The 11,367-nt window shown below is 25.6% G+C and overlaps 2 protein-coding genes and 1 long non-coding RNA gene across 3 annotated transcripts; 2 read left to right on the top strand and 1 right to left on the bottom strand.

The window, feature by feature from the left end:
• Positions 1-277: 277 nt before the first annotated feature.
• On the top strand, positions 278-5,370 carry LOC132908943 (probable hydroxyacid-oxoacid transhydrogenase, mitochondrial). Its single transcript, XM_060963408.1, has 8 exons — positions 278-517; positions 1,054-1,162; positions 1,551-1,814; positions 2,120-2,352; positions 2,467-2,697; positions 2,971-3,133; positions 3,600-3,881; positions 5,238-5,370. The coding sequence occupies exons 1-8, from the start codon at positions 465-467 to the stop codon at positions 5,319-5,321; spliced, it is 1,419 nt and encodes a 472-aa protein (XP_060819391.1). The 5' UTR covers positions 278-464; the 3' UTR covers positions 5,322-5,370.
• Positions 5,321-6,876, bottom strand: LOC132908949 (uncharacterized). Its single transcript, XR_009658466.1, has 2 exons — positions 6,750-6,876; positions 5,321-6,657 (listed from the first exon to the last, which is right to left on the bottom strand). It is a non-coding gene; the product is annotated as an uncharacterized LOC132908949 (long non-coding RNA).
• A 1,017-nt stretch (positions 6,877-7,893) lies between these two features.
• LOC132908944 (glyceraldehyde-3-phosphate dehydrogenase-like) lies at positions 7,894-11,346 on the top strand. Its single transcript, XM_060963409.1, has 7 exons — positions 7,894-8,472; positions 8,552-8,675; positions 8,889-9,004; positions 9,297-9,560; positions 10,038-10,198; positions 10,418-10,612; positions 11,003-11,346. The coding sequence occupies exons 1-7, from the start codon at positions 8,395-8,397 to the stop codon at positions 11,118-11,120; spliced, it is 1,056 nt and encodes a 351-aa protein (XP_060819392.1). The 5' UTR covers positions 7,894-8,394; the 3' UTR covers positions 11,121-11,346.
• The last annotated feature ends 21 nt before the right edge of the window (positions 11,347-11,367 follow it).

Below are 11,367 nucleotides of genomic sequence, written 5' to 3'. Positions count from 1 at the left end.
TAATATAAATAAACCGATAACATGTACATATTTTAATCAGCTTGTTATCTAACTATAGTTACGGCATAATAATTTTCGAATATACATATTTTGTACCAGTTTATACATATAATATAAAATTCAAAAAAAACTACGTTATTAATTAAATGTATTAATTTCAATTAATAAACGATATGTATCATTAGAAGTTAATACGACTAAATTTTATTAAACATTTACTAAATGTTATTAAACATTTTTTGTTAGTGGGAATGTAAATGATAATATTAATACGGCACTGACTGTTATCTACGTAATACTATGTCACACGTATGCGTACATACAGTAGATAACTAGAAGAGAATGATATCTGAAGGCTCAGTAGAAAACAGCGCAAGAGATCAAAGAATACTTGAAACATATAGTCAACACTTTTGCTTTAAATCCTTGTTTTATTTTATAATTATACATTATATTACGAAAGGATGATTTCCAAAAAACGTATCATAGATCTATTACGAATTATTTCTTTTCAATCGTGAGTATATATATATGTAATATACATACACATGTATATATACATATGTATATTGTTTTCATATTGTTTCGTACTCTAAGTATACAAAGTTATACATATACTATACACTTAATCTACATTAAAACAATTTCACATCATTTTTTATATAATGCTTAACAGGATATTTAATGATATTAATATTTACGCAATATACTAAAAGATACATTTTATAATATTGACATATGATATAAAAAATATAAAATAATTTATACTACAAATTTTAAATAATTATATGTTTATATATAATTAATGTGCCTGATAATAAATAAATAAATTTGTATTATTTAACAAAATTATTACATTGTACATAACAAATTTAATTATATATAATAATATGTGCTTAATACGTATTTAATATATTCATGTTACAAGTGTACAAATACTGCAGATTTTTATATATTTTGAGATCAATAATTTTGTTTCTTCATTGGCATTCTTATTGTATTTTAAGTTAATTTTAATTAAACATTTTTGGTATTAATTGATGAAAATTGTAGATGTAAATGTCCAGCTCATGGAAATCCAGGAGGTACAACTATACATGAATTAAGAAAAGCTCGTAGTACAGTAGCTAATGCTATACCAGCAAAAGAATATGCATTTGAAGTATGTATTTTCAAAATTTCATGACAAATGACCTAATATTGAAGCTAAGTCTATTATTGATTAAATGACTATAAAATATAAAGAAGATCGTAATTCATTCAAATATTAACTATCATATTATGCTGTCATATGAAATTTATAGTAGAATCCAACATATATATTTAGATCTATTGTGCTTTTTCCAATAGTCTGTGATGTCTATATGATAGAAATTTAATAATAAATTGAATAACAAATCACTCTCCTTTATTTTACTCTTTTGATTCATATTTCTCAAATAAAAAAATATTAAAAAATAGCACTGGAATTAAATTTATACATCTTTTATTCATTAAACTTTGACTAAATATTAGTTTTATTAATTTCATCTTGATTAAAATAATTGCAGATGGCTTGTTCTACAGTGCGGTATGGCGTTGGTGTCACAAAAGAACTCGGTATGGATATGCAAAATTTTAATTCAAAGAATGTGTGTTTGATGACAGATTCCAACTTAATAAATTTACCACCTTTTAAAACTGCTATGGACAGCCTTACTAAATATGGAATTCAAACTACAGTCTATGATAGTGTACGTGTAGAACCCACAGAACAAAGTCTGAAAGATTCCATTGAATTCGCTAAACGTGGACAATTCGATGCTTTTATAGCGGTAAGAGACAAATATATGCACAAATCTTATTTAAAAATTATCAGTCTTCTTTTTCTAAAATATATTTAGAACATATTTTTATGTTTCTTAACTAGCAGGCAGCAATTCTGTATTTTGAGAAATAAAAAATTAGGAAGATAATTAGTTTTATTAAATCTGCATTGTAAGAAGAAAAAATTAAGATAATTACTCCTATATTTTTAAAATTTATAAGATTAGCTATAGTTTTAATTGCTGTAGTTATAAATTAATAACACATTATTTATTTGCTATGAAATTTAATATAGGTTTAATATTATTATTAGGTAGGAGGTGGTTCAGTGATGGACACTTGTAAAGCTGCAAATCTTTATAGTTCTGATCCACAAGCAGACTTTTTAGATTATGTAAATCCACCAATTGGTAAAGGAAAACCAATTACAGTGCCATTAAAACCATTAATAGCAGTACCAACTACCTCTGGTACTGGTTCAGAAACAACTGGTGTTTCTATCTTTGATTATCAACCACTTAAAGCCAAAACTGGAATTGCTAATAGGTAACTTATTATCAATGATCTTATGAGTAAATGTGTGTTATATATTATTAAACTTTATTTGTAATTTAAATTATTCAGAACAATTATTTATTTTGAAAATTTTAATTACTATAGAGCTCTGAGACCTACCTTAGGTCTTATTGATCCAAATCATACATTAAGCATGCCAGAAAGAGTCTGTGCTTATTCTGGTTTTGATGTGCTTTGTCATGCTCTTGAATCTTTTACTGCAATACCATATACAGAAAGAGCTTGTCCTCCCAATCCAATTCTTAGACCAGCCTATCAAGGTAGCAATCCTATTAGTGATGTGTGGGCAAAATATGCTCTTCAAATAATGTGCAAGTATGTAATTGTTTTTGTTGTAAAAAAAGTATATAACGATTATAATAAACAAGTAGAATATCATAAGAATATAAATTTTAACATTTTTAATATGGCCTACATTAACATAATTTACATTCTTTTTATAGTTTTCTTCAGGATTATTTATATTTGTATAGTTTTCATATTGTATCTCTATTACTTCCAATTATAAAATGAAGTTAGCAATAAAGTAACAATTGTATAAATTAAAAAAAATTTTTTAAATATAATATTTATACTTTCTCCACATAGGTATTTTAAAAGAGCTGTATATAACCAAGATGATCTTGAAGCTAGAAGTAACATGCATCTTGCAAGTACCATGGCAGGTGTTGGATTTGGTAATGCTGGAGTTCACCTTTGTCATGCACTTTCTTATTCTATTAGCGGAAATGTACATAATTTTCAACCAGAGGTATGTACATTTAATTTTAAATAATAGAAAAGATAATAATTTTACCAACTTGTTCGTAAAAACAAGCCATTAAAACCATTATAGTTATTAAAACCAATAGTTAAAACCAATAGTTATTAAAACCATTAATAGCACATATTAAATGCATTATTACACAGTTTTCTGTACTTAAATTGCTACAATATAAAAGTGCAAATTTTTATATTACACAAAAATGTAAAAATTAAGAAAAATGTTAATTATCAAAATTAAAGTAGGTATGATTTGTGACATTAAAATCATATCTTATGCCATATACAATAGATATAAAATAAATGTACATATGTATTAAACACAACAGATAGTTATTGACAATTATTGTCATTAAATTATGTTGTTGCCTATATAATTATATAGGGTTAATTACATTTAATATATCCAGATAAATATTTGTTGAATTATAATATTGATGCATTGTTTATTGTAGGGTTATAACAAAGATCATCCTATAGTGCCACATGGTCTTTCAGTTGTTATATCAGCACCTGCTGTATTTTCTTTTACTGGGAGTGGATGTGCAGAAAGGCATTTAGAAGCTGCTGAATTACTTGGTGCTGATATTAACCGAGCTAAAAAAAGTGACGCTGGCAAAATATTAGCAGACGTTGTAAAAGGGTACATGCAAGTGATGAAAATTGAAAATGGTTTGACTGAATTAGGTTTCAAAAAGGAAGATATACCTAATTTAGTCAAAGGCACACTACCACAAGTAAGGTTCATTATTACGATATGAATATGGTGCGTTTTCTGACGAATTAACGTTCTGACATTATTAAGAGATATATAACATAGTTACATCGTCCTTGAGATGTTTCATTCGTCAGAATACACATTCATTATGATCATGGTCTTATTTCGCTCTTTTCCTTTTACATCTTTTCTAAGGCACAATCAATCAATTATTGTCACTGAATTAATATTAGATAGAATGTGACATATAATTATGTATAGTGTCCTATTTAAATCGATTCCTGCAAATATTTCCAAAATGCATTAATCGATCCGTCTTTGAATAGTTTCAATAGTCTCAATAGTTGAATAGTTACATAGACAGATCGATTAATGTATTAAAACATAGGGTCCCATCTAAAAAAGCAAAGTTGACCTCCATATGTTTTTTCTAGCATCATAAATAAATTCGGAGATATTCGCAGGGACTCATTTAAATAGGACACCGTATTTATAGTTATTATAGCTCAATTCGGTTATTGCACATTTTTCACTGATTATGTAAATGAATTCAGGAAACAGAAATTTCAGACACATTTTCTGGTTTTTAAAAATTGTTAAAAAGGAAAAAGTTATAAGCAATTAAAAATTTTAAAAGCCGAACGTCTCCGACCACATACCGAATGTACCCGAAGAACGCGTAATGTTACACGCTGCGAAGACGCTACATATTTTCTTAACAAGCTATATATATTACTCCGACAACCGGCGTACGCACACACCAGAGCACGGTCGTTACGTATACGGCCATGCATGAAAGAAACGGATTCGTGACGTTACAAAGATGGCAACTAAGAAACGCGCGTTTCCACGCCGCTCAAATATCAGCAAAGTTTTAATTTTATTATTTTGATTAATAAGTAAATATATGTAACAAAAATCTAAAATAATTGCTTCTAGGAACCCAAATTTTTGTCTTTAGTAACTTTCTAAATAAAAAACGGGAATTTTAAACAGATAAACAGATAACAATTTCTTGCAAATTAAAATATTTTTCTTAATTTCAATAATCTCATTAAATCGAACAGTTTAAGATTATCTCTCACTCAGAAAACATGTGTACATATTTTGGTAGATAGAGAAACCACAATCAATTTGCAATAGTGATTTATTAGTCACTATACATTATGAATTATGACAATCAAATAAATTTGCCATATTTTTTAAATTTCATATTGTTATATATGACAAATTCATACAATTGTCACATAATAATATATATTTTTACATTTTATTATTTGTATGATCATACAATATCTTTTTCATATATTTTAAAGCTTAAATTAATAATCTTTGAACTTATTTCATTACTAATCCAGTCTTACATTATTTTCAGCATCGTATTACAAAATTGGCACCACGAGAACAATCAGAGGAAGATCTTACACAGTTGTTTGAAAACTCATTTACAATTTATTAAAAAAAATAATGTTTCTCAATATGTACTGTACGTATTTTCTCAAAGACAACATTTGATCTATTTTTTAATATCTACTTTTTCTACATGAAATTTTGTTATTTTTAATATATTTTATAAACAAAAATAAATGTTTTTTAATGAGTATATATAATTATATTTATTAATTGTTATATAAATATTAATCTGAACAAATAAACTAAAAGCTAAGTAGATAACACTAAATATCTGAAATATTAAACATACCAGTTATATTATTTTTAAAGTCATTTCATCAGAAAATCCTTTATAAAGCACTCAGCATTATAATAATGATGAAAAGGATTCCTGAATTTAATGACTTATAGTCTGTGATACAATTATTTATAAATTTTTACTTCTATTCTAACATTGTACATAATTTTTATTTGATAACATACAGAATTCGATTACCTACGCCAAATACGTCACATATTACCATTTTATTATCGACAGTAAAACTTTTATATATAAGAAATTAGAGATTAGCTACAGATTAATATTCATCTGAAGCAGTCAAATTCTCTTTTATAAATTTAACTAGATATTTAATAAATCTTTTCAATTATTTATCATAAACTTTAGGTGGAAACAGTTCGTCTTGTTTATAATATATGTCATCGAAAAATGTAGGACAGTCATAAGGTGAGTTGACCGATTTTACACACTTAAGTACTAATATTGCACCAATAGCGCAAATGAAACATTTTATTAATTTTTTTTTATTATTTAATATTTGAAAGATGACTTTTAGTTATTTTATGAAATGTATTGAGCATAAAATTTATTAGTACCAATTTTTTTAATATATAAAAATTGTACATGTAAAATATACAAATTAATATTAAGTCATTAAAATATACAAATATCATTTGTAGTATACTGAATAAGGTTTTGTAAAATATTTTATTTTTAAAAAGTTGAAATTAATTATTTACTGTAGCAATTATTTTAATGTGCAAATGATATTTCTAATTTTTAATAATATTAATTTGCATTTAGGAACGTGTATCATGAATTTTTATATTAAAAAGGAAGGTACTGATAAATAATTTACTATATGATTATATACATTTCACAGTTCAAATGAAATTAAGGCATTGTCTTTATTGTGTCAAATATTCCCTTCCTTCTATTCTGTACTATGACGCAACTTCATTTTTCATATGTAGTGCAAAATTTGTTTGATATAATAAAGATGTACGAACAAACATTGAGTTTTTTCTTGAAAAATTTGTCTTTTATGATGAATGTTATTAATGAAAAATATTTCTTTTAATTTACGAATATCCTTCTCCGGGCCGAAGTTGTTTAAATGATACTGAAATTTATGATATTATTTATGAATATAGCTATACGTAATATGATTTATCATATCGGTGTAATTCAAAGTTAAGTATTGCAACAAATTACCTTCAACGTTTTATTAGAAGGCCATTTATATCTTATTTTTTGTGTAATTTCCTGTAGCGAACCTTCCATCTTTAATTGGTATTAGATTACGTTACATTTTATTTTAAATTATGAATTATTTCAGGTCTTCTTCAAGCTACAAAATGTTAGAAATGCTTCATAATTTATTCATTTCTTCATTTTAATAATATATATAGTGTACACATTCTACTATTACAATATTACAAATTTTATCGAAAATAATATTAGGTCACTTACCGTCGAACCTCCTTAAATAAATACCGTTCTCATAATAAATGTCCATTTCGGTACTTTACAGCTTGAACTGACTTCCTTGACTGCGAGCATGTGTAATACTGTTCATCAAGGAACGTCTTGGGATTAATTCTCTCTTGTAACAATGTTGATGTTTGCTTTTCAGTATCAAACTATTTCGCATTTCATAATGGTCGTAGTAGATATGTATGGGCAAAAAAAAAAATAATAATAATAATATTACTACTGTCGTCTCTCTACGATATTCGTTCAAAGGATATTGAAAGGAAGATTTCAAAATACACATGTATACATATATATACCATACTGTGTATACATTCAGAACATTTAATTCACATTGCTGTTAATATTTATAAATGTTGATATCGACAGAAATGACCGACATGAAATCGTACGCACATTTAATTAAATCAACTAATACGAATATTTGACGAATTTTCAAAGTCTGCTTTCTGTTACATGATGCTTCGTACTGAAAAATTTTTACCTATTTTTACATGAATTTTTAAATTAATTTTTGTTAAACATAAGTTGAACGATTTTGAAAACATGTATTTCTATAAATAGTATTATACATATACAGGATATATGTATGCATGTGTGTACTATCCTATTCTTATTACGATTTTTCAAACCCTTATTTTTACAAAAAAGTTAAACAAATTTCAACTGGCTACAAATTGCGATATAAAAAATTCCAAAAAAAGTTATTTTTCGACAAGAAGCCAAGCTCACTTTGACTTCTGTAAATGACACTACGTATTTTCGATTTCATACTGTTGTACTTGATATTAAGACGTATTATATATATATATATAATATATATATATAATATATATGATAGTATATATATATATATACATACTATCATACTATGGCTTTGAAATAACCTTGAAATAACCTTGAAAGTTGAAATGTTAGCTTAACCAGTGCTGTATTTTTATACCAACAACCTTAAAAATTAAGTTTTATACACGAATATTTCTTAATATTCCTTACATTTCGGTTAAAATTTATTTTATTCTTAAGATATTATTTTATACTTTCAAATTATCAAGATGTTATCTAAAATTCTAAACAATGACAATTTATTTTATAACCGAATTTAACATTCTTTCATTAAATTTTTCATTAAACATGATATGACAAGTTTATATTATATATTCTTTCTGTATATCATAAATGTTTATTATATTATGAACAAATTTTGGTAAAAAACTACTTTCCGATATGTCTATTTCAATTTCGTATACAAATTCGCACTATTGACTTTTTGACGTTTCGGAACAACTAAAATAAGTACAATACAAATGCGGTATATAATTTTGAAATATTATAAACTGATACTAGGAAGCATTTTCGTAAAGTTATGGCATTTGTAGGAATTAATGGATTTGGAAGAATAGGAAGAATGTGTTTACGTGCTTGTCTTGAAAAGGATGTTACGGTAACGAATTAGTAAAAAATTACATTTACATGCAAATATTTTTATATCAAGCAAGTGTAAAACAAATATATTGTATTAGGTTAAGATGATTAATGATCCGTATATTTCAACCGATTATATGATATATTTATTTAAATTTGACTCGACTCATGGCCCTTATCCTGTAAAGCTGGAATGTGAAAATGGATTTATTATTATCGGAGGTATATTTAATAATTCATACATTATATTTTACTTGAGTCAATTTAATTAATGCTGGCGCTGAACAAATTTTGTATTTAATATTATATATATATTGTATTACTGATATAATGAAGTAAATATGTCATTATAATATAAGTACAAAAGATCCATTAATAAATTATAGATTCACAAACTTACGAAATTAATACTTGAATCAATTTTTTCTTTTGAAGACAACAAAATAGCTACATCTCAAGAAAAAAACCCATGTAAAATAAATTGGAGAGATGCAGGTGTAACATATGTAATTGAGGCTACTGGGCTTTTTACTACCTTAGAAAAAGCAAGCGTAAGAAAAGAGATTGTTCCTCCATAGCTATTATTTATAATTTTTGTATATTTATTAATAGTTGTATTACAATCTCGATTTAATATTTATAATCGTCCATATTATAATGCTAGAAAGCTTTCGTTTATTATCCAAACTTCGTAACTCATTATAAAGAATAGAAATTTTTCTATTTCATGAAAAAACTGAATTTATATGTAATGCATAGGTAAAAAATTTATAAACATATATTTAAATTCTATTACATAAGATAAATGTCTAGATAATAAAGGAAACAACTGTCTCATTTTAGTTACATATGGACGGTGGAGCTAAAAGAGTAATTATTACCGCACCTTCTATAGATGCATCAATGATAGTTTATGGTGTAAATCATGCTTGCTATGATCCAAAAAAAGGTAAAATAATATCAGCTGCTTCTTGTACAACAAATTGTGCAGCACCTATCATTCGATTGATGCATGATAAATTCGACGTTATTGAAGTAATGATCAGTAGCGTACACGCTTTAACATCGATGCAACGAACTTTAGATGGGCCCCTAGAGAGAGGAAAGGTATTTACGAAATATTTTATCAAACTCTCTTTATCCACGAAGACCCGTACTTTTAATAGTTATAAATTCGTTGAAGCAATTAGTATTATTAATGTGTTACATAAAAAATATTACAGAAATAAAATATGCTACTTAATAAGAAAAGTATTACGTTCCTAATATAGCAATAAAAACACTCTTTAATAAAATAATGTATTTTTTGCCCTTAGTATCGCAGCTATTAAAATAAATCAAATTTTGTCGTCGAATCTAATATTTACGTTACTTAAAAAACAATAATTTTATATTATGTATTAATAGAGATAGTAACTAGAAATTGATTACGTTTAATGATTAACTTAATAAGTTCCTTCATTTTCATATAATATTAGAACGAACGAAACTAATTCGAACTTTAACATTTACTGATATAACTTGTGCATATTGATTTATTTTACTAATTTAAGAAAATATGTTATAATTGTATCTGTATTGTAGTTGTGGAGAGATGGTAGGGGTGCTCTCCAAAATATTATTCCGACGTCTTCAGGTGCTGCCAAATCATTGGACAAAATTATCCCAGAACTGAAAGGCAAAATATCTGCTATAGCCTTTAGAGTACCAATTCCAAATGTTTCTTTATGTGACATGACTTTTCGGTAATGCCAATTACAATAATTTACTTGATTACAGTAAAAATTTTATTACATTACATATATATCACATACAATATTACAAGCTTTCAAAACAAAAAACATTAATTTTAAAGAACATAGCTTTATATCAATAGTAATTAACTTTCCTTAATTTATAAAATTAATACGAACAAATATCAAATGGCAACATGTGTCATATTTATACAGTTTTATTAATGTTAGAGTTAATAAACCGACAACATATGAAGAAGTGAAGGAAGCAATGAAAACAGCGTCAGAAAATGATCTAAACGGTATATTGGGTTATACAGATGATGATTGTGTATCATCCGACTTCAATAAGACAAGTTTTTCGTGTATTTTCGATGCCAAAGCTGGAATTCCCCAGACAAGCACATTCATCAAAGTTGTTGCCTGGTAATTATCAAGTTAAATTATTTCATAAACAATATTTCTGACTTTTGTGAACTTACCGAATCATTTCTTCTATTAATATAATAATCAATTTAAATAACAACACAAGCAATATAAATTTTTCTTAATTATTTATTATTTATTCGTATATGTACATAAATTACATTTATATGCATTTGAAATTTATATATACAGATATAAGTACAATTATCAAATTTTTTTTGAAATCGTAAAATAATAAATTTTATGTTCAATTACTTTAGATTATTTTGTAACAAATTTTCAAACTGATTAATCTTTAAATATAAATACATAACAAAATTTAACATAAAATAATTAATAAAGTAAATATAAAGTTTGTCAATTAATTAACGAAAATATAAATATTTGTAGGTATGACAATGAATATGGTTATGCACATCGTATAGTGGATTTGATACAATACATGTATCAAGTTGATTCCGGTAATATACCAGTACCTGTACAGGAGTTAGATGAAAGTGAAGATTAATAACTTCCTTCAGTAACAAAAATGTATTATAAGATTACGTTTTATGCAAGGTAATCTTAATATGTATTCTATTCATATCTGCTATTAATTTATATATCTCTTATAAGTTTAATCCCTTATTAATTTTAAACAAAAGATTACTATTGCATTAAAGTTTCATTTATTGAATTTTGTTCTATGTATGTATGTATATCTTGTTTGCTAAATAAAATTGTTGAATAGAGAAGGTTTATATATTGTATAAATA

The sequence above is a fragment of the Bombus pascuorum genome, chromosome 7, assembly GCF_905332965.1.
Source record: "Bombus pascuorum chromosome 7, iyBomPasc1.1, whole genome shotgun sequence".
In the NCBI taxonomy this organism is placed as follows: domain Eukaryota; kingdom Metazoa; phylum Arthropoda; class Insecta; order Hymenoptera; family Apidae; genus Bombus; species Bombus pascuorum.
The sequence above is the reverse complement of the archived record's forward strand: the minus strand, read 5'-3'. Positions and strand labels throughout refer to the sequence as shown.